Source organism: Paralichthys olivaceus, chromosome 1 (assembly GCF_024713975.1).
Source record: "Paralichthys olivaceus isolate ysfri-2021 chromosome 1, ASM2471397v2, whole genome shotgun sequence".
Taxonomy (NCBI): Eukaryota; Metazoa; Chordata; class Actinopteri; order Pleuronectiformes; family Paralichthyidae; genus Paralichthys; species Paralichthys olivaceus.
Window position 1 is genome coordinate 2,412,665 of NC_091093.1, and position 24,397 is coordinate 2,437,061.

Consider the following 24,397-nt stretch of genomic DNA (forward strand, 5'->3'; position numbering starts at 1 on the left):
GTGACGCTAGTTTGCAGCGCAGAAAAGATCACAAGGCTGAGACATGAACTGTGCCTCTTGAAGAGGCAGTTTAAATGGGCAAGCAAGGATGCGAAAAAGGGCTGGCTGAACTCTGCCGTATCTTTAGGAACAAAGATACAGCACAATGACACAGGAGCCGGTCCAAAAAAGAACCAGGAAACACACACTTCCTAGAAAACCCTTACCTAGTGGCTAGTTGACACACTCAAACAAGAAGCACAGTGATGCAGCATGAAGATAAGAACTTGGAGAATGCACAGCCCTCATCAGTCAACTAAGATCTACCACAGAGTTCAACATGAAATAACCTAGCTGGAAGGAAATCCAAGCTGTTATCAAGGCTACTAGAGCTGGGTCAGCCCCTAAACCCAGTGGACTACCCTAGAGTACAAGAGACCTCAAACACACAGACTTTGGAAGCTTTTTAGGGAGATCTGGAGGAGGAGGAATTTGAACCAGCAATGGAGACATACAGAAAGTGTATGGGTTCTAATGGAGGAGCATTCTACTAACAACCAGCTGTTTAAGACTCTCAATGCTCAGTGATGAGAGCCCCAGGATGTATGTAGCACATTGGTGTTGGTGTCACACAGCTGACCAGAGAGGAATGCTAAGGAAGTTATCTTTGGACACTTACAGGAAACTCATGAAGACCCACTTGTTCACCACAGCTTATGGACTTTAGCATCAGCCAACCATCAGTATCAGTATCAGAATTATTATCTTGTGTTTGTTTCTTTTATTTTGTGTTTACCCCCTGTAAAGCACCTTGGGTACCCTGAAAGGCGCTATACAAACCCAAATTATTATTATTATTATTATTATCATAAGTGGTGACTTTCAGCCTGCTATGGCTGAATCTCACATATAAGCATAAGCATATGGTTCCATACCCGTCAATAGTGAAGGCGACACTGGAAAAAGGAAGCAGATGAATACCTCGAGAGACTCACCACTTGGGCTTAGGTGTACTTCATGCCAGAAAATCCAGCTCCCACATACTAAAGAAAAGGAAGGTGGTTAACTGTTTTCACTTCTATTCATATCCTGTCAGTTTTAGAGAAACCCATGAAGAACCTTGAAGAAACCAAGATCTGGCCATCACTGGTGTATGAATTCCCAATTTCCATGGTCAAGGGATTTGATAGGATGATAAGTGGTCTCCTCTGTGTAATAGGGGCTACCAAGAAGCCTGAGCAGCATCGCCCCACATAGGCAGAGTAACAGGCTTAAACTCCCACCCAACACACATGGTTACCCAAGCCAGGGAGGTGCTGCAGTACAGGTAATCCAATGACACAAACGTCTCCCAGGCCAACATAAAGATCAGCACCAGCAGGAAATAAGAGTTCCCAGGAGGCAGTGGACAAGATGGAATTATGACTGCATCACAAAGAGCCCTTGTGCAAGATGTGGAAGTTGGCAGAGCAGTTTCAAATCAGCATCCCATTAATTCCGTACAACAGAGCCAAGGGTAAGAAGAGATGGCACCTGGTCTTTTTAATAAGTGAGGGCCAGAGTTTAGGAGCTGCATCCAAATTGTGGTGATGTGGCAGAAAAGGGCATGGACCAGAAAAATCCCTTGGTCCAACTTGTGGAAGGCGGGACCCTATTGCAAGTTTCTCATCCAGTAAGTGTATGATGTTTCCACCAATCCTCCTCTACCGGGGCAACATGGAAACATCCTTTGTGCCAAGGAAGGGGAACTTTGTAGCACATAGACAGCATCTTAGAGCACCAAGGTGTAGAATTACATTCTCAAAACCATGTGACCACCAAACGCCAACATAGAGAGTCCAGACAGGCGTCAAAATTTGACTGGCAAATGAGGGGACCTGGGACAACAACCCCGGTTCACTGGATGGTTGCGAATCAGTAGGGACAAGCAATGGGCTATTGCTTCTTGGACACAGGACACAAACTGATCACTCCTGGTCGGGTCAACTGGGCAAAATTTTAAAAGACCTGAAACACCCGATGACCCGAGGTACTATTATGGAGCATGTTTCGAAGTGCATCATTAGATGTATGTTACAACCAACAGAAAGTATACTGCTTGTGTAAAATGAGGCAGATTGCATTACAGTGACCAAAAGTGCATTTTTGTTCAGACCCTGAAAACACAGGTGACCCAGCTATACACAAGTATGCACTAACTGGAGGACACCCAAACACAAACATTAGTTAGTGATTTTTAGTGGGAAAATGTATCAACAGGTCCATTAATATGGAGCCATGGCTTGCGGTTGTTTGGGCCTGGATTAGTTTGGAGCTTGCTGAATGGTTTCAGTGATTTTCAGCTCCATGTCTGCCCTGAATGGCAGATTATACCAGGCCTACTTTACACTGGCATGAATGAGCTGCTACCAGTTCAGTCGACAGTTATTGTAAGGATGCAGGAGAAATGTGGACTTTACGGCAGTTAACACACACAGAGAGACTGGGTTTTGTTATTGTTGCTAACAAGGTGGAAAGGGTTTAACAGCGTGTCCATGCTGTCATGGGGAAACGAATGTTGTGCCAGGTCACATTTCACACAGGGCGGGTATTTATTCTGACATGCTGTATGTGTGTGTGTGTGTGTGTGCGCCCGCATTTTGGACTCTGCCAGCTGGAGCTTAGTGAATCGCTGAGATGGCTGCTGGCTCAGTTATGTGTGCTGCAGGTGGGGTGTGCTGTAACCTTACAGTTGTTTGGCTGTGTGCATGGGTATGTGTCTCTGTATGTGTTTGTGTATGTGTGTAGTTATCCATCATGTTGAGTCTGTACTTTAGGAATTTACCTGCAGCCCTGTCTGATCCAGAGAAGCTCATCAAAGTTCTAGGTGAGAAAGAGGAAAAAATATTCCAAACCTGTAAGAGGCATAGAACATATTGCACAAAAAAACTGCGGGGGAGAGAAGCATAACGACACAAAACTAGACAGTGTGAGTGAATTATATGTATGGAGCCTCATGAATATTTTGTCACAATTTCAACATGAACAGTAGGCACTTGAAACAATTGACTCAAAAATAAAATCCTGACAAATTAGAGGAGGGATGACATGACAAAGCCCCAATCCAGAGGACAAGAGTGGTCACTGAATGGTTTGATGAAAATAATGAAAACAATATGTAGGGCTGGACGATTAAATGAAATTTGATCCCGATTTCGATTTTGGCTTCTCACGATCATGAAAAAACTGTAATAGAAGAAAAACAATTAATGTGCTTCGTGTATGCTAATTACTGCGCTGTAAAAGCAAAGTGAACGCACCTATGTTGCCTGCAGCTGCAGCAGTGAGTTTGTGGATCAATTGTGGAAAGAGCGATTGACAACATGGCAGGAAAGCAGCCTGAACCTTTAGTTGAAAAGAAAGGTAGGACAAGTTCGGTCATTTGGAGACATTTTGGCTTCAAATCATCGGACGTAGAGCAGAAAGAGATTGTTTGCAAAGTTTGTCACGCCGTCGTGTCTGCACCCCAGGGCAACGCGACAAATATGTTTATCCATTCAAAGTTCAGCCATAAAGTGGTCTATGACGAAGTATTTACGGAGCAAAAGACCCAAAAAAGTGCAATAGCGTCAACTTCAGCCACCGCCACCGCAACACAGTTCTCCATTGAGGACACTCTTTACAATGCCGCTCCATATCCCACCGGCTCCCGGCGACAGCGAGAGATAACGGAGGCGGTGACGTTATTACTGGTTGTTTTTCTAAAAGTTATATTTAAAGTTGAGTTTTGGTGGCGCAATAAACACTTTTTTTGAAATCAATGAATAAACGTGTTTATTAATCGTGATTTCAATATCAATCAAAATAATCGTGATTATTATTTTTTCCAGAATCGTCCAGCCCTAACAATATGGTGGCATTTCCAAAAGCTCCTTAGTTTCCAACATATGGAGGCTATTTGTTGCATGTCTTCTCCACTCTCTCTCCCCTTTTGTCCTTGACTTAACCTTTTCTTATCAAGGCATAATGTGCAGAAAATATCTTAAAGAAAAAGGAAAAAACAAAGGTTTTCACCAAACCATAACTCTTCAGAGATAGTGCCCTTTACCTTCATCTGCAAAATTTCAGATTACGAAATCATTTTAAGAAGAAGGGTGTTTCATCCCTCCAGAGCTCAGAGACTAATATAATCAATTATAAGGTGTAGTGCAGTGTTGCCAGATATACAATATTAATTGTATTTTTAAGTTAATTGTACCATTTTGTAAGATGAACCATGAATAACGCATGGTGTACGATAATTTGATCCTTTTGTGACACTAAGTATTATCGGTTGTAATTTAGATGGTAAAATAAGGATCTTATCTGTTATGTGATCTCTACTCACGTGAGGTGTTTCCAGCAAATCATGCATGTTGTGATGATGAATGTGAATATGGACCCATATATCTGTATTTACTCATCTCTTCTTTTCATTCCATGCTTTTCAGACTTATTCTTAAACATTATGTTTTGACTTTTCCCTGAGTCACCAGTTGGTTTACTTTGTGCTAAACTTTTTTTCCCCATTTTTTTCCCTTATTGTGCAGAAACTGTGATGGAAAAAACATCCGCTACAGAACCTGCAGTAATACGGTGAGTCTTCTCCTTATAAATCATTGATAAAATTTAGTTTGCGATAATATGTGTTAACTTGAGGAGATAATAGATTGATTTAGTTTAGTAGTGTAAAAATAAAGGTTTTTGCATGAAGTGCAAAGGTTGTATAGGATGTTAATAATCATGGATCTTGTTTGGGCTTAACATGAAATAATAAGTGCCATCTCTCATTCCTGTAAAAGCCAGATGAATACTAAACTAAAATGTGTGTCAAATAGGCCTGGGACGATAACACATTTTGCTGGACGATATATTGTCACACGAACCATTGCCGATAAACGATATTATTGTCAACATGATAATATATAATAATAATGCACACCCTTTCAAAGACAATAAACTTTTATTTCTCAGTGTTTTTTTACCTTTAGCGATTAGTGAACTTCACTTTCAATGAGCGCACACCATTTTGCGCTGTTCCGTTTATATTGACTTTGTCGACCGAACGCCTCAGTGAGTGTTGACTGTCGGGACGAAGGCTCTGCATCTCGAGCTGCACTTTGTTTCCCCAGCTGGGAACACTGGGTCGGGTGGTGATGCTTCAGGTGGCATGCAACTTTGTTGTGTTGCCTTTTTCCGTTGCCACCACTTTTGAACTGGCTCGTCCGTGTTGATGGGCTAACCTTGCTCATTCGCATTGGAGCCGAAACATTTCCACACTGTGGGCTGTAGCGTTTGACTTTGCAATCATCTTTTCTCCTCGCACGACGCTCACTCGCTGCACTCTGTGCGTGTAGCATGTGTAGCTAATGCTAGCGGCCCCGCCGAGGGTTCACTCCGTTCATTCCGCAACCAACGCCCCCAGGTGCTGAGACCGAGCACAGAGTGAACCCTCTTGTCATCCGGCGAGAGGCTAGGAAAACAAAACACGCGTGCACATGGCGATATATCGAGGCTGGCAAAATTATCGAGTTCATTTTAATTTATCGTGCGATTAATTGATTTATTGATTATCGGCCCAGGCCTAGTGTCAAATGCTACATCACAGACTCTTTGCTGAACTCTGTTATGGTGGTCTGAGAGGGTAAGCTAGCTGTGGATTCAAAATCCCAAAGAAGACATGTCTCAAGGAAGTTTCATAGTACATGGACTAATTATGTGACCATGTGAGTATGAAAGCAGCTTCTTCATGTTATAATAATTCTTCATGTTATTACGTGCGAGGAGTTGTATTGAGAAACGATGTTAAAATGTATATGTATGGGATGATGAAGATGTACTTGATTTAACTTGGCCTATTTTTAGCTTCAGATAATCTTTGGAAATTTGGGGTCTCAGGATGGTGACCATAGATTTTGCCCCCCTTCACATTAAAAGCAGAATGAGAAGTGATATTTCAGTGACCTGTACAAACGATGAATTATTGTAGCAAGCCATTTTTTCATGCTTGCATGCACGACATTGAAAAGTATCAACCTATTATTACATTGTAATTTTGAGGTCTCACCTTTACATAGTTAACAGAGCCCTTAACAGAGAGCTTATTTTAACCCAAATCATGATGTTTCCCTAAACAAATGTCATTTTTGTGTCATATTAACAGACTTATTGTTTAAAGGTTCTCTGCAATATCTTTTCAAATGTCTTTCAATTAATTTGCCAGAATTTAATCACTTTAAAAATAAACCCACCTGCTGTCTGGTTATCTTGCTCTGCATTTGTCAGTTGTTTGTAAAAGATACTGTAACATATGTGTAAAATCATCAAGTCCAACAGACATTATATTTTATGTTTCATTTCTCCTACAGAATATACACCTGTGTAAACCGCCTGCCCTGTGTTCTACTTTAAGAAAATATAATTTAATGGTTTCATAATGCCACCTCTGTGTCTCTGAGTATTATTCCCAGTCCAGTAATAGTGTGAGTTCTCTGTATGCAATCAAATATTTTCATGATTCAGTAACATCAGTGTTCTATCACAGTTATTTATTATTGTCATCATTTTGCAACCATTTCATACCACTGATACGATGACAATTTTGTAGCATATTCATGCTATTAAGTACATTATTTCATATAAGAGCAATGAACTTCATTCTTAAAAATATTCAGTCTGACAATGAATGAATTAGAATTACAAATATTAAAATATCCTTGATGAATAACCAGCTCAGTAAAAAGGATGGTGTGGTTATAATAAACATTAGTCTGTTAGCTTTGTGTTGTAGTAGGTCAATATGCCAGCGTTTCCTCTGTGTGTGTGTGTGTGTGTGTGTGTGCGTGCTTGTGCGTGCGTGCGTGTGTGTACACCTGTCTCACAAACACAAAGTAAACTTCAGTACTGCTGAGTTTCTAATAACTTGTGATTGTTGGTGTTTATTGTTAAAGTTTAAAGTGAGCGCAGGTCAGCAGGAGTGTGGAGGGAAGACACCAACGCAGGAGACTCTGACATGGTACAAACCAACTGCTGATTTGGCACTGATTCTGAAACAGCGGCACTAATAATTTATCATTGTTGGTCAGTCATGGAAACCCTGTGTTCACACTCACGCCCTTTGACATTTACCGCCTCTTCACGTTAACGAGTTCTCATCTTATCTCTGCTTCACTGTCCATGTGTCAGTTTGTGAGTGAGAGGGCCTGGGGCCTGTGGTGAATGTAATCTCCACCTCGCTCAATGACTAAGGAGAGAGGACAGACAGAGCAGCTAAATGCAGGCGGACTGGTGTGACCAAGACATTTTTTGTGGCACTTCACAGATTTTAAGTCGTATGTGCTCATGTGTCTGTGTGTTTTTATTTTTTTTTACATTTATGACTTGCCTTGGTGGCCCAATCAATCAAACTAGTGGGATGCATAGACGTTCCCACCCCTGTGATAAAATCTCCTTTTTATCTATGCTTTTATCTACATGACCAGGTACTGCACTTATTTACGCATGTAGGCTTGGTTCATCTGAACTGAAGACTCGGCTTACAGGACTCAAGTACTGTAGGTGTCCAGAGGATATATAGACTGACAGAGTGTAGCTGTGTGAAGATGTGACACACACACACACACACACACACACACAAATACACCACTTCTTTAAAGCTAATTCTGCTCTAGTTAAATTAAATTAAAGTTAAAATCAAACATTTGCCTCTTTACACAATCAGTTGCTTTATATTTTGTTTTTCTCCCATTAAACATATCGTGTATCCTTGAGGTCAAACGTGATTAATTAAATTATTTCCTCATTAAACGTTTGCTGTTAAATATTTAATACATCTAAATACTTTGGAATCTGCATTGATTAAATCGATGTTTGCTATAACTTGTATTGATTAGAAGTCAGTAACCAAGACTCCACAGATGCAAGAGAAAATGTGAACCATAAAATGGATTATTAAAAGCTGTTTGTCAATCATTTGATTATTGAAATTATAACTTAACAATTACTATTAATCTTTTTACATACAGTTAAATTACATATTTTGATTGCCAATGTACTAAAATGAATCATAATGATTTATTGTGGTGTCACATTCCAACACCTATCCTTGATCTTGTTATTCCTTTCGTCAGGACTGCCCTGCAGAGTCAGGTGATTTCCGGGCCCAGCAGTGTTCAGCCCACAATGATATCAAGTACCAGGGTGTCACGTATGAGTGGGTCCCAGCACCGTATGACCCCTCTGCACCCTGCATCTTGCAGTGCCAGGCTAAAGGGAGAAGCCTCACCGTTGAACTTGCCCCTAAGGTTCTGGATGGGACACGATGTCAGGCAGATGCCTTTAACATGTGCATCAATGGAGTGTGTCAGGTAAGGGGTCATATCATAGAGATATTGTTATTATCAGATATTGTGTAGTCAGACACTTCCAACAGTTATCTCACCGTGTTGGTAAATAGAGCAACGGTATAAAATTGCAGCAAAACAAAAAAATGAGGACAGTTTAGTTTCAACACCTGTTAGCTGGAGCAGAGGCTCTTGTGTGTCCTGTAAAGCTTTGTTCATATTTCATGTTGAGTTTTATTAATTTATTGAAAGTGCATGCATGTGAGGAGCGTACATGTAAAACTTGTTCTTTGCAGCTCTTTGTCATTTTCTGCACTTCCCTGTCTTTATCATACTTAATATATTGAACCCTGGATTTTATTTCTTAGGCTCAATCCCATTTCACCCCTTCTCCCTTTCCCTTTGCCCTTCCCCTCCGTTTTGCACTACTACGTGTAGTGTATGGTGTCCTTATTCTTGTTGGGATAAAGGGGTAGGGCCATGTGTTTTTCCCACAAATGTAATATTTTCTCCATTAATGACACACACACACACACACACACACACACACACACACACACAGGAGGAGGAAAAGGAGGAGGGATGCAGGAAACACCATGGAAATGTCCAGAGCCGTGACAGATAATAGGTTTTATTCCCACTTCAAGAGACACCCTATGTGCTGCCATTCAGATTCAGGGGAAGGAAATCCCTGTTTAACTACCAACAGCTTTTAGCATCACACAGGGGCAACATATATCCTGCAGTATATAAGCTTTAGATTGTGTCTCGATTAATTATGGAAATATCTTCAACCATATTTTTGTTGACCTTGACCTTGACATTTTAACCAATCAGCTCCAGAAGTTAGTAATCTAGAGATATGCTCCCAAGTAATATTTTTTCACTATATGTTGTGAACATATGCTTGCTTTGTTGAGTTATTTTGTACACACACACACACACACACACACACAAACACACACACACAGCAGCTATTACATGATCAGGGTTATGACCAGTATTCTTATTAAATTAACCTTATTTCACTGCACGCTGTTCCTTTTAAAATAAGATACAATATGTTGCTGTTTTGCCTTTTGCTGAGAACACCGATGCTCTCCTTTTTTCTTTAGAAAGTTCCCTGTTATCCTAGAGCTCAGCCTGGTTCTGTACTTCTTTATCTAATTTTGTCCTTTTGACCACTCGCTCTATAGTGAGTATTCATCGCTGCTTTGCTTTGCAGCCAGTAATGTGTTCCCACGTATAGTAAAGGGCCATGAGGAAATGCACGGGTGAGCTAGGACATGGAAACTCTGGTCCCTGCAGTGTCATAATCATGTCAGAGACTCTATATTTAGGAGAGCTTTGTTTTAGGACACTGAGTGGGATTTACTGTGGACTGCTCCCCCTCCCAGGCTGCTGCTTCATTGGAGGTTGTTTGTGACTGCATGACAGGAGGAAGAGGAGCTCATGTATAACACCTGACAAAGAATTATGTATGAATACTCTTTTGCAAAAGGTGATGAAGTGAGTAAACGGAACAGAAATGGGGTAGAAACCTATTATAATATAGTAAAATATATTCTGACAGTTCTTGTCCAACTGTCAAGTGAATGTTTGAGTTCCAATCTGCTTTGTTGAAGTGTGGAACAAGAATTGATGAGGTCTGAACAGATTGTTGGTTTTCATTTGTTGCTGCTGTCAGTTTGACCATGTTTCATTCTGTATGAGGTTCTTGACAAAAAAGTTTGAAAAGCATTTAATATTGAGAAACACACAAAGCAACAGGTAAACTCTTGTTTGTACTATAAAATGCATTTCTATACGTAGTCCTCCATTTTAATCTTCAAAGTTTAATGGGAGAATGTAGGATGTAAGTTATGTTATAATGTTGCATATTCGTACCCACGTTCAGACCTGTTGTTAACATCTAATCACAAGTGGATGACTTTAACGTCATCATTTCACATCTGGCAGTAGAGCATGTCCCCACATGTGCTTTCTTTTGAGCAGATCTCACTTCCCTTGTTACCAGCAAGTTAATACATACATTTTTTCTTTTCACCAAGGCCAGTCTGACTGCGACGGACCTATCTGCTGGCAATGTGTTTATGCATGTTTCAATCCAAGAGGCAGAGAGAGAGAAAGAGAAAGAGGGGGAGAGAGTGAATTTTTTTATTTAAAAAATCAAAAACTAGAAAAGAAAAAATACACAAAAATCATATGTGGTGTGTAGGTTCACACTACATAAAGAATGTAGCCAAGTGTGATTCACACCACATCTATTTATGTTCTGAGTAATCTGATCTCAAATGTGTCCTCAATGCGTCTTGGCACCATCCTTCTATTCTTGACTTTGTCTGTGTTTCATTAGATTATTTCATTATCAACCCCACTACACTACACGTCAGAGATGCTATCAATACCAATAGAGAAGTCAAATCATCTTGATATCCCCATGGTGGGGGCATGGACCAAATTAAAAAGGGAAAATACAGGTTAAGGACATTTTTACAAAGGTTTGTGCTATTCTAGGTAGTTCTCACGACAGTGATCTACAGTATGTTCAAGTATTAATGTTTCTGATCTGTTAATTGATTTTATAAAAGTGGATTGAAACATCATGATTGACAGCTGAGACTGACTCGTGATTGGTTGCATGCATGGCAACTCCTCAATTTGATTTCAATCAGGAGAGACTTGATTCACGATTTAACAATGTTTATTTGAAAAGTGCACAGAAGCAATGTGAATGTTATACTCTTTGGCATTTTCGACCCCTGTTTGATTTCATCAGGATTAGAAGGGGGTGAAGCAGAGTGTATGGTTTCTGTACCAAAGCTTTACCCATTAATGCAAACCAGTAATCTCAGTATGCTTAAACAACCTATGCTGCATGGTTTGTCATCCAACCAAGTCTATAGTTCAAATATTTACAGTCATGAATGGACACACTCATTTTGAGTTATTTGGTCTAAATAGGACTGGTACCATGAGTAGTGACGACATTAAGGTTCAATAATGTTTTTCACATGCTGTAACCTTTTTAACCACATTGAGACAGCTGAACAATCTTCAAATATAACCTTTACCCCTGACTTTGCAAACTTAATATGAACGCGTTTTAGCAGTTGTTTCTTTAGACTTTTATCACACTGTTCCCAGTAAGACAAATTAAATGTGCAGTGCATATTTAACTTTCAATCTGTCTGACGTGAGAACATTTGTCACCTTTTTTCCTCAAGTTTTTAGACACAGTCCCCTCCTATTTAACAACTCCAAATGTGTGGTTGAGGGGCATTCCCACTCATCTGATAAACCTTTAATATGAAGCATACAGTCAGTGCAGGCCGAATTGCTTGTCTTTAGAAAAACTTTATTTACACTCAAATTAACCAGAGCATATTCACAGCAGATATTTTGACACGTCTTGGCAGGAAACACTTAAGTGCAATCCATTTCTTTAGAAATTCTTCCAGGGCCCTGAAGATGTGTATGATGGCACAGTGCTATAACCTACTGGGAAATGAATATGAAATAGAGCTGAGCTATCATTACATAACGAGTCAAACAATTCTTTCATAAAACCCTAACCCTAACCCTTGGGGTTCACATATCGGATTAATAATATGGTTTGTTGTTGGGCTGCTTGTCCTGACGGAGAAGTCAAAGACGTCTGTGCTCCAGTTTCTGTGGTGAGTAAAGTACTGTTTATTTATGTGTCAGCAGTGATGAGCAGGTATAGATGTCCCGGTACCTGACTTGTAAGCTTAGCCCCGCTAGCCTCCAGGCAAGATACCAGCAGTAATGCTAATGTTATGCTAATGGAGCGGGTATGGGTTATTATTAAATTGACACAACACCGACATGAACCGGTCCACGTGGCAGAGAGAAGCGTTACACTTTATGGTGATAAAACTTTTAAACTGAAGGCGACTGTGTGCGTTTGGAGAATAAACTCCACCATGTTAGATATCTAACGTTTTGTTAAGTTGTATGGTTGAGCTGGAGTTTGTTCTTGCGGCTGTAAAGTAAAGTAACGTTGAATTTAAATCGTTTAATAATATTACCACAGACCAAGATTATCATACTGCAGAAACAGATTTACTGTGATCGACTGAAACGTGAATAATTGACAACACATCTGCATTTTAAGAGCAGGGGTTTAAAGTACGTCATTACGTCTCCTAAAAGTTTGTTATAAAGAGTATTGGTGTTGATGTGTTTTAATGTGTAACGGTGAAAACTAAAGTTGATGGCTAAACTCAGTTTTTACATCGTCAATCTTAAACAGACTTTACCACTCGTGCTCCTGCACTGAGCACAAAATGTTGATGAGTCACATGAGTGGAGACTTCATGGATACAGAGGATGAGCTGAGCTGCAAAGCTGAGACACCAGCTGAAATAGCTGGCAAGTTTAAGTTAAGTTTTGTTGAGTTTATGTTTGTGCTGTTTGAAGAATAAAAGATGCTGAAAAGCATCTGGTTTGTCTCTGGCCGCTGTGGTGAGAGCCCCGTGGCATGGTCTACTGCCACACTGGCGCCCAATGTTGGGCCAGAGACGTGGACCTTCTGTATCGGTGGTGAAGCCAGCATTCCCTGCTCCTGCTCCAAGGTTGGCGATGAAGCTGACATCCCCCGCTCCTGTTCCTGCAACTCCTGTTCCTGGTCCCCCGTCGGCCTCCAGCTCCTGTTGCCAGGGTGCCCATGAGAGCCCCGTGGCATGGTCTACTGCCCACGCTCTCCCTCCTGGTATTTCACATGATGGCCTGAAACGATGATGATTTAAAAAATGAATGTGAACGTGAGTGACATTCACTCCAGCAAGAATGAACATCACTCACGTTCACTCCAGCGTGAATGAACATCACTCACATTCACCGTATGAAAATTGATTTGTTCAGTTCATCGTTCACAAAAGATATGAACATGTTCATGCATGACACTGTACAGGAAGCCACTGCAGAGGGGCTGAAGAGCTGCATGCGGCTCCAGAGTCACGGGTAGCCGACCCCTGGTAGAGTAGATGGAAACCTCCCACTTGGTTAGTTGGTAAAAATACAACTGCATGGTGGTGATGTTAGTCTTGCCTCTGCACAGGTGACATCTATGGCTGCAGACATTGTTTCTTGGTGATCACGTCCCCATCTGTCTGTCTGTCCCATCTTTCATGGTTCCTTCGTTCATACATGTGAGTCACTTCACATATTTTTTTCTGGGCAAACATGCAACTGGACTGGATGGAGGAGACATACAACCATGAGGCGGTAATTATAGTTAGTGATATGCCTGGTTAGTGTGCATAGGTTGGAGATCTCCTCCTCAACATTGACGGCTGCTCCATCTTCCCATCCCCCGAGGTCCGCAACCTGGGTGTCATTCTTGACTCCACCCTCTCATTTCAATCCCACATCAAATCCGTCACCAAATCCACCTTCAGAAATATATCCAGACTCTGGCCTTCACTCCCTGACTCCTTGGCAGAAACCCTCACTCATGCCTTCATCACCTCCCGCCTGGAGTCCTGTACAACATCCTGAAACAACTCCAATATGAACAGAACTCTGCTGCAAGGGTTCTCACACTCATTAAGCCCTGGCAGCACATCACCCCGACCATCAGTCACCTCCACTGGCTCCTGATAAAGGCCCGTATTAAATACAAAATCCCCCTTCTAACCTATAAATCCCTCCACACCCTAGCCCCACTATATTTAACTGACCTCCTCCACCCCTACACTCGGCTCAGAAGGCTGCAGTCCTCAAACTCAGGTTTGCTCTCCAACACCAAACTACAAACTTTTGCTGAAATACGCAACACAGAATCTCTCGACATCGTCAAAAAACTCCTCAAGCATCTTCACTAAAGCCTTTGGCCTCAGTTAATGCTCCACCCCACTTTTTATTTCTATCTTGTTTTGTAGTATTTCTTTTTCTTCGGTTTTGTACTCACGGACATATGTAAAGCATCCTTGGGTCCTGTGAAATGCGCTATATAAAGGCAAGCCATTATTATTATTATTATTATTAATATTATTATACCAGTCTCAGTATTAACTGCACCGTGAATCAGTCTGTTGGCAACAACATCCCTGACACCTCATGATAATCATTCATTATGAGGGCAGTCTACAGTGCACAGCTCTAGTCTTAGCTATAAGGACGTTTTTTTCGATAGGTCAGTACTGGTCAATAGAGACAGAGTGACGGCAGCACCAAAAGGAACAGGATCCCCCTGCTGTGAGAAAGTGAGACGAATATGCATTTTAGATGGGGAAATCCTCAAGACTGCATGTATTACATTCTCTGTCACAAATCAACTTGAGCCCCACAGGGGGTGTTATAAAAGTAGTAATGCAGGAATGGTGTGCAAAGAGTTGGGCAGTGCTAGTGGCTCTTTAGAGTACAGTATAACTGGGCTCCTGTCTATCACTATCATGTCTGTACGTCCAAAATGATTTAACTGTTAACACCCAATAGATCAAACTTTGTACAATAACCACTTCTTCCATAATTAACTTCCTGTGCCCATATACAGTCAAATATGTACATACAGAAATACGTGCTCTGCTGCTGTCCACAGTCATGTTGATTTAAATCTAGTCACTGCAGCAGTTTTAATCTTGTCAACTAAAATCCAAAGGATATTTGTTGACAATGTATTGAATGTTTTGTCCAGAGCATTCTGGATGACTGCATGGACAAATTAACCGTTTTGTGTTCTAATGTAGACTTATTCAACAACCTTAAAGGTACAGTGTGTAGTTTTTAGTGACATCGAGTGTTGAAATTTAAAGTTGCAGCTGAACACCCCTCACCTCACCCTTCCAAACATGAAAAAGAACCTGTCGTAAATTTAGTTCTCATAAAAACTCAAAAGATGTTTAGTTTGTCCAGTCTGGACTAATGTAAAAAACATGTCAGCCTCTGTAGAGAGGGTCCCCTCGATGTAAATATAAAGGACATTTTCTGGGGTAAAGAAAACTACAATTCATACAATTTAGATGAAATGAACTAGTGAAACATCATGAGGATTATTCTACATTAAATTTCTGTCAATAGTTCCCTTTCACCTAAATCTTACACACATCTTTAATGTATCTGCAATATGTGTCTTGCATTATGTCTTTCTCAGTAATGTTACCTGATGCCCTCATGAGACATGTTAATCTGAGGCCATTTGGATTCCTGTGAGCACAATGAATCAATCAATGAATCACTCAATGAATCACTCAATGAATCAATCAATGAATCACTGTATCAGTGACTTTCAATCAACTTTATGTCACAAACATGAATATGTCAGTCATAATATTTAGTCAAAAATAAAACTTGTGAGAGAGTGAGATTTGCATCATATTTTTCATTTAAAAAAAAGTCCAAACAGCAACAGCTTTGTTGTCATTGAAGGGCTATTATACTATAATAATGAATATAATGGGCACTGCCAAAGACCTGTTTTGAAATGTATCAACATTAGTGTGGGCCGAGTGCTCAGAAATAGGAGACTTTAATTTTGGAAAGCTGTTTGCTGTTTGGAAAAAGCAAAAAGCAAATCAATTGACAAGCTAATTTCCTGCAGGCTAGAAAAAGTTACCCTCCTCTCACTTTGGTTACGGTTGTTTGGCCACAACTTGGACACTCAAATTGAACTTAGTTTGAATGATGTGACAGAATTTGCCTGAGCAAAAAGCAATTTCTGGAGAAGTTCAGGCTCTTTCTGTTGCATCATTAAAGTGAAAATCCTCCAAACAACTGGGCACACAGGTTTCTTTGCAGCAATAATGGGAGATGGATGATGGATGTGTGCTCAAACAACAGCTGCTGCTGACCCTGATGTGCAGGGAGAGCCCTGGGCCTGGCAGGAATGAAAGGGCAGAATGAAAGGTGTTCTATGTTCTGGTGTTGTAGCAGGACGTCTGTCAGTGACGGAATGAGGCCAATCCTTCCTCTAGTGAATGTGTATGGATTAATAATACAGCACAGAGCAGCATGAAATCCAGCTGTATACAAGTAGAAGAGAAGATAAACACAACTCCTAGGAGTAAATGGAAAGAGAAGCTAAAATGTGCAGTGCTGTGTATCCATGTGTATGTGCCATTTTGTTTTGTAAGCCTGTCACAGCACTTCAGCATGTCAAGCCTCAGCATGTCTACATTAGGCTGTGTCTGTTTGTGTGCACGAGAGCAGTTGTTACTTGAATCAAACCCAGGGATAAAACATACTTTTACTTCTGGAATAAATTTAACATCTCAACACATACTGAACAGTGTTAAAGTGATTTAAGGGGTAACATAATAGTTTGGGGTGGCAAAGTCTAAATCACCAGTTTTAAGAGAAATACTGCAACAAAATGTTGAGAATGCATGCAACAGGAAAAAGAGAAACAGTTTGAGTTCAATTGTCTCTAGTAATACCACCACAGGAGAGGAGAGGAGAATCAAGTGAACCAGATAGGATATTTGTTTGAACTTACACATCAACTGGAAATAGTTCTGTTGTTTTTTCATCTTTCATTTTGATGCCCTTATTGCTTCATTCTGGTACAACACAGTATTGCAAATATTTTACATGAAGATTCTTAGGTTAGAAAATGTTCACAATCAACAATAAAAGTGAGCATCAGTGCAGATGGCTGTTTTGATGTAAGACTTTCATCCTACTTCCACCTGAGGAGAGTGAATATTCACACGAAACTAAGCACTTGCCAGGAAAATGTAGATATACTGTAACTCATTTTTAAGAGGTTCATGATCAGTGCTTTAGTGTAGGTGAGGTTGACAGCCAGCATCTTTGCCATCTGTACAGATAGTGCTGAAATGGAGAATTTGAGAGACTATAACTGCAGACAGAAACAGTGATCCCACTGCCCTCTCTCTGGTTAGAATTTTCAAACCCTTTCCTTCTATCATTCCTCTCAGCATAATTGTGAGGTCAGAGGTGATGTTTCACATGTTACACAGCAATGATGTCACGGGATACTGGAATACATATGTACATCGCTGCAGCCCAGCAAAAGCTCCATCGACAGGGTGTACTAACTTGGTTGTTAAAAGCATTAGCATTGTAGGTTTAAAGTCTTTTGATTTAGTTAAGGGTGTTGCATAATTATCCACTTTCAAAGATCTTATTGTAACTCAACAAGTCTTTAAACCTAAGAGATCTTGGTGTTTATCTGCCACTTAAATAAGTAAGGTTTCTGTATCTGTAAGAACTGCCTAAAATTATGAAAAAATATTTTAAATATCAGTTTAAATGTCATGATTGATTTAGTTTCCCCCATGGTATGTAAACCTTGCTTATCAAACCATGCAGCATGGCCATATTATTGTTTTTTGCAGGCTGAAGTAAAATAGAAATATCCATCTACTATAAATCAACTCAAAAGCCTTTTCTCTAATTGCATCTGAAACAGTGTCGGGGCAGTTAATTCTGACATCATGCTGAATTCATTTTTAATGCTGCAGACAAGGATCAGGTTACATGAAAGGACACACTGAGATGAAACTGATTATACATGTTTTTTAAAATTTGTTTGTATTAATGTTGCTGAATTTAAAGACAGACCAGGCTGTGGGACGAGGGATGAGGCTTGAATAGGTCGCCAGTCATCCATAAAACAAGGCACAATTTAGAATTGGTGATGTTATAAAATGATTTGCAGTGGTTAACATGCTCACAATGATACTGTTACTGTTCCATGTTCATCTTTAGCAGGTATGTTTACATGAAGGTGCCATTAAAATAAACCCAGTAGAAGAAAATCATGAGCAATTGTGATTGACTAGTTTTTTACTGTTTTTGCAGTTAGGGAGTACAGCCATCACTCTCTTTTACTTTGAATTCAGTGATAATTAAGATTATCTGTAAAAAGCATTTGCTTGTTGACAACCTGTGTGATTGTAATACCCTGTCTCCTATGTTTCATATTAATTGTAGTAGTAAGAAATGAATCATAGTAAGAAACATAATTGCATCTGGTTACATTTTTTTTTTGAGGATTATTATTGTGTGTCTACGAATTGCAAATATGTTGAAATAGTCAGAATCATAGATGTATTTGTTTGTTACTACAGTTTTCAAGACTGATTTGGTTCACAGTGATACAAGAGAAAACAATAGGAGTTCTATGATTGGAACTGGAGAATTTGTACTCTACTAAAACATATTTTGATTTGATAAATGACATGATATAGTATGTTGATATTTTCTATCATTCAACTCATCAGTTAATTAATTATTACCTTTTCATTGCTGTGGTACCGAATGTGAATGTGCATGTCTTGTCTTTCTGTCCCTGACCAGTGGATGAGTTGGTCAGTCCTATATCTCTCTCTAAGTGTGCATCTGTGATGTGTGCGCAGGAAGTGGGCTGTGATCGGGAGCTGGCCAGTGGCGCAAAGGTGGATAACTGTGGCGTCTGTGGCGGTGATGGCTCCACTTGCCGGCTGGTGCGAGGGCAGGTCCTACCCCACCTGACACCAGAACAATGTACGTATCGCTGGCCATGCAATGACGCAAGCTCCATCTATGTCCAACTCACATACATCTATTTATTCACATTTGTTACATTTTTAAGCTTCAGGTCATTCAAGTTATAAAGAGCAGGCTCTGACATTCCCTTGGAGCCTTTTCCCCACTCAAAATGTCCACCACATGCTGGCGCTTTGCAAATAGCTCACTCCATTAGCTCTCTAGGTCATTTTACATAGTAGCCCTCAGCTCAGACCTGTATGTCTCTGTTGCTTTCACAACAGTAGACAAAACATGTGTTATCCCTGCCCAGCCTTCCTCCCACTTAGACCCTATGGGAAGTAAATAATAAAGCTGGATGTCTGTCTGCTGGGACTAGGGGTTCACACCTGTCTCATCTGCATTTCATTCCTTAGTAAATTGGCCAAAGGCTTTCAGGGGACATCTCTGGTTTGGCCTGCTCTTCTTGGATTGGATTAGATTAGATCGAATTTTATTGACCCCTCAGGGAAATTAAAATCCCAGCAGCATTAGTGGAAATGAAAAAACCCCCCCCAAAAAACAATAAGAGACAAATAGTAAAAAAGACAGTAAAACAATTGACATTTTATTTACAAGGTTGTGGTGAGGCTATTGCACAGTGTCCAGTGTTTAAAAATGTATTGCACAGTGTCCAGTGTTTAAAAACCTATTGCACAGAATCCAGTGTGTTATGGGTAGTGGTTAGTGGCTACTACTGCTTCTTCCCATCCTCTGTCCTCCTTTTACCCCTCCTCCCCCCAGGTGAGGAGTTGTACAGTCTGATGGCATGGGGGACAAAGGAGTTTTTCAGTTTCTTTCATTGTCTTCAGCATTTATCAATCAAGGTTCTGCAATAAAATGCCATCTGGCTACAGCAACCCACCCACTAACACATGGAGCTGCACTATTCACAGATCAATCCAATTTTCTCTTCTTGTACTATTTTTCAGATTTAACACCCAGAGATTTAATTAATAGCTGTGTTATGGCGAAATCTGTTTTTTCATCTTTGCTTGTTTGATATTGTTTGATATTTACAACAAAGCACTGTGCACAATAAGAAGAACCAAGCAGACATTTGATTTGGAAATGGGTTATAATCTGTTTCCATCTTAGTTTTAGATCAGCAAACCTGCCTCAGCCATGAACCTTTTGCCAGAGTTGCCAGTTTTCATTCATTTCCACAGTTTTCTGGATTATTGCTTGATGTATATGTCTGTCTATACTAAATAGAAGAATACATGCAGTGTATATAGTTTGTCTTTGATAATGGCCATTACCAACAATGTTTTATGTCTTTATTTTTCCTCATGATCATTTACATAATATTTTAGCCTTTCACCTGTTTACCAACAGAAGATGTAATTTTACATCAATAATTCAATATATAACAATATTTCACATACATAACCTTATGATTTTCTTACCAATTTGAATAATTGCATGTAGATAAGAAAACATGAAGGCTATGGTACTATATGCTGTAGAAGAAACTCCAACACACTACAAAACTAATTTTGCTACAATAATATTATGTCGATAAATTAACAGAAAATCTGGGTTTATTGTTTTTTGTGCACAGAGCAGATATCAGTGCAGTATTTGTGCATACCACATTTCCACAAGGGACTTTATTCTGTACTTTTTACCAAGCATAACCTAACTTTTACCTTGGGCAGGGAAATGCAGTAAAACCCTTTAAAGGATAAGTGTCCAACCACCACTCCAACCTCTCCAAAACCTTTAAAATAAAAAATTCCTCCATCCCTCTGGGCTTTCTTGATCTTTACTTCCAACTTTCTTCTCCATGGGGGGCATTCTCTTCATGTATTCTTGATTTCATACCCAAGTATCTCCAGGATTACTCTTGCAGTGGCATACATGAGTTCAGTGGTTATGTGATGGTGGTTGTAGGTATAGTGAGTTAAGCTGTGTTGACATTTGAGTGGATGCAGCTGTCATACCTGGTCATTATAGACAGTGCTGTATCATCTACTTCTTTAACACTGCTCTCATTTGATCCCAGGTTAACTGGTCAACCAATAATCTGTAGTTTGAGCAGGTTTGGGTCCTCTTTCTCGAAACAAGTGTCTCAAGTGAGCAGGGTATATGTGATATAAATACATATCTACATACAATGTGATGCTTCAGCTTTCACATTTAGGTGAAAGCTGAAGTCCTGAGGTAATGTAGCATGAGTACTGTATCAGTTCAAGAATGAGGAATTAAAGCCAGTTCCTATGTAAACATATTTCTATGGTTTTTAGTTTGTAGGTGACATACATTTATTCATGGTGTGGCATTTCTGTTGACAAAATGTTAAACAAGTAGAGAGAAAGAAATGTATTGTTAGACTTCACATTCTAGCTCACAGTCCATTCCAAACAGGCCGCTATTGAGCAAGTACTGCACTACTTTTGTGAAACAGCCAGTATTTCCAGAAAAGATTAATCCTAACTTCACTTACTAGTTTTTCCCACAGCTTCATCACACTTAATAAGCTGTGAAGTGTTATTAACAGCGCTTGGAAAAACTCCAATTTAATATGATAATTATTTTAAACTTTTTATTTCTTTTTTAATTTCAGAAATTTAAAGTTGATATGCAAGAGGAACTCTTAGTTGACAATCAGTTACTGTAAAGCCTTCATTAACATTTTTTTGAAGTACTTTTTAGCCAAACAAGTGGGCCAAACACGGTTGTCTTTGTAGCACTCAGTAATGTGGATAGATTGTAGACCTTCACAGTGGAAACAGAATCTGTGTTTTGCTCAGATCCACAGCAAAAGGTTAAAGTCTTATCCCATCCAACAACCCCCCTTAATTGATCCACAGTCCTCAGGAAGGAGACAGTGAAGAATACCGGGAGATGTGTTATAGTGTAGGCCCATTCACAGCATGTCGCCTGAGCCTTTAAGGAGCCTGTACATATTGGAGTAATTCAATCCACTGAAATGACTTTGGCTTTTATTCAAAACAAAAAGAGGAAAGTAGGACTTCCATCCACAATTTCTGTCCATTCTTTTAAAGTTTACTGCACTAGTGCAAACTTAAGTTCAAACTACTTAATTGTACACCTCCTCTCATCTCAATATGCACTTAATCTGCTGTTAGTCTACTTATTTATTGTTGACCCACATTTTAACCCTTTCATTAATTTGACCTTTACCGTGAAATTACTGTTAATCCACTTGGTTTATTCAATTAAATGTATTTTTATTATTCCTTTTCTATGTCTAAAATTGTATTTTAAAATGTTACTTGTTTAATTCCTCTTTAGGTGAATGTTGAATAGCTGCAGCAAAGAAACAAAACAATATCCTCTTGAGCATGATACACTTTATACTGGGCTTTTGCTTATACCTTTGTATAGGTGCCTAGGTTTGTTTTACTTTGCATACCCTAAATATATATACATTTTTCTGAGACTGGTGTTACCCAATAACATGGGACTGATTGTGATTTGTGGCCCACAATCATTTTATCAGATGCTCTCCTTGTGTAACTGCCAGTCTCCTGGTATCTCCTCCCTGCTCTTGAGACTGTACTAAGAGACACAGGAAAGTTCTTGCGACCACACGTATGGATGTTCCATCCTAGAGGAGCTGGACTAACTGTGCACCTGATCGGGCTGCAGGTCCCGCCTCATGCTACCAGTAGTGACAAGGACACTAGCAGAACCCAAAACTGGAGAACAATCAGTCAGGAAGGATAAGGAGAGAGCAGCTGTCTGTGGCCAGCACATGTAAAACCATTCCCTTTTTGGGGGTTCTCTTGCTTTTCCTTCTCCATTGCACCTTTTTTACTTTCATTTGCACCAAAGCAGGTGAAACTGATTCATTATCACTTGTGCGTCCTAAATGGACAGATTGATAAACCTGAAGTTTTACTGACTTGGTGTGGCCCCACACTCACCTGTTCCTTTCCAGTGTGAAGGAGAACCTGCAGTGGCATTCAGATAAGGGTCCTGGCCCTTTGGTTTGTCCTTTCTAGACTATTGTAGAAACATAGTAGCGCAACATACAGGACACAGTGGAAGAGTACCCACTCTTGCAGGTGGATGTACACTAATGAAAACATAATTTAAAAAATTATATTTAATATCTGTCTAAATCCACACTGAACTTTTTAGTATCTCCTGTCTTTTTTTTACCTTTCCCTTATCTTTAATGTCCTAAAAGAAGAGCTAATAAAATAAACCAAGTATGACCATTTATGGTTACCTTGGTAAGCAGGTTTATTTACCATTGCAGGTGCACAGAGAATCACCTTTGTTCCACTTCATCCATTATTCATGATTCCACTGTTCGGTGATTGCATTTGGAATATGAATTGGCCGCAGTATCCCCTCATGTTTATGGGTTGAGCAGACTCATAAAATGAGCTTCTTACTGTTTATTCTGTGTTTCATTTCTCTAATTTATTTACACTTAATGTCCATTTTAGCTTACAGAAAAAATGCAAATGACTGCAGCTGAATTTATTTCATTCATCCCATGAATTTGGGACATTGCAGATGTAGTTTCGTAGCATAATTATGTTAAGGGGTAAAGCCAATTTGGCTTGCAGCCATGGCAGCTTAATTGTTTGAGCTCAGCGCTCATATTTTCGCCAGTGGAACAGTAACTTTCATACAATGTAGAAAATATAATTAATCCTCCACTTATCTATAAAGGTCTTGCATCAACACCAAACCTCCTCACTTAACCACAAAGGGAGAAACACTTCTGCTGTGAGAAGTCAGAAAGTACTCTTGCAGGCTGAAAAACATAAATCCTTCTCCAGCAGTAAATACCTTCAATAGTTCCGCTGTGTGCTGTTTGTGTTTGCTGTGAGCATTGCCCTAAGAGAGTCGCATGATTGACTAGTTAGCAAAGCTCACTGACGCATCACTGCACACGTGGATGTTATTTAGCTTTGCAGAGTTGATCAGGGCTGCTGTGCAGTTGTAAAACAGGCAGATTTAGGGCTGACAGTGACTGTAGTGTGGTGGTCTCCATTACTCAGTGTTCGAAAAACAGTGAACGGCTTTTACCACAAGCAGGGAGTACAGTGAGGGAGACATGTTATTAGGGAAGTCAGTGCAAGTCTCTCAAATTAATGCTGCAATATAAAAAGTGTATTTATCGATTTGCACTGACGTGCATAACAAGCTGAAACATTTTGCAATTTTGAAAAAAAAAAAATGTCACTAATATGAAAATTCTTCTGGTTTATTTGAATGTGTCTGATACAGCTTAAATATGAAAGGCGATTTGTGGTTATGGATCCTACACAGCAGCCAAAGGTGTGCTTCTGACTACTCTGCAGGGCTACAGAGATACCACTCAGGCAGCTTTAGCTCCTGCAGGTTTGCACTGGAGTTGGGGAAAGTGAAGACAACCTGAAATGTGTAGAAAAGAGCCCGTTATCACACACTTGGCAATTTAATCCATTTTTATACCTAGGCAATAATAGGGCGAGTGACACAGGAAGAATTCTAAGGGTTTGTGGAAGGAGAGTCAGACTTAAGGGTTGTCAGAAAATGAGGTGGAGGAGGGTTTGACAGCAGGGCTGGAAGGTGAAAGCTCAGAGGAGGACATA

At 39.9% G+C, this 24,397-nt stretch overlaps 1 protein-coding gene across 3 annotated transcripts in view; it reads left to right on the forward strand.

Moving 5' to 3' along the window:
• adamtsl3 (ADAMTS-like 3) overlaps positions 1–24,397 on the forward strand; it is a 153,649-nt gene that overhangs the window by 74,054 nt on the left and 55,198 nt on the right. For all 3 annotated transcript variants that reach the window (XM_020080365.2, XM_020080364.2, XM_020080366.2), the window contains exons 5-7: positions 4,548–4,593; positions 8,127–8,363; positions 18,686–18,812. In XM_020080365.2, the coding sequence (XP_019935924.2) occupies positions 4,548–4,593; positions 8,127–8,363; positions 18,686–18,812 (410 nt within the window). The remainder of the gene's footprint in view (positions 1–4,547; positions 4,594–8,126; positions 8,364–18,685; positions 18,813–24,397) is intronic.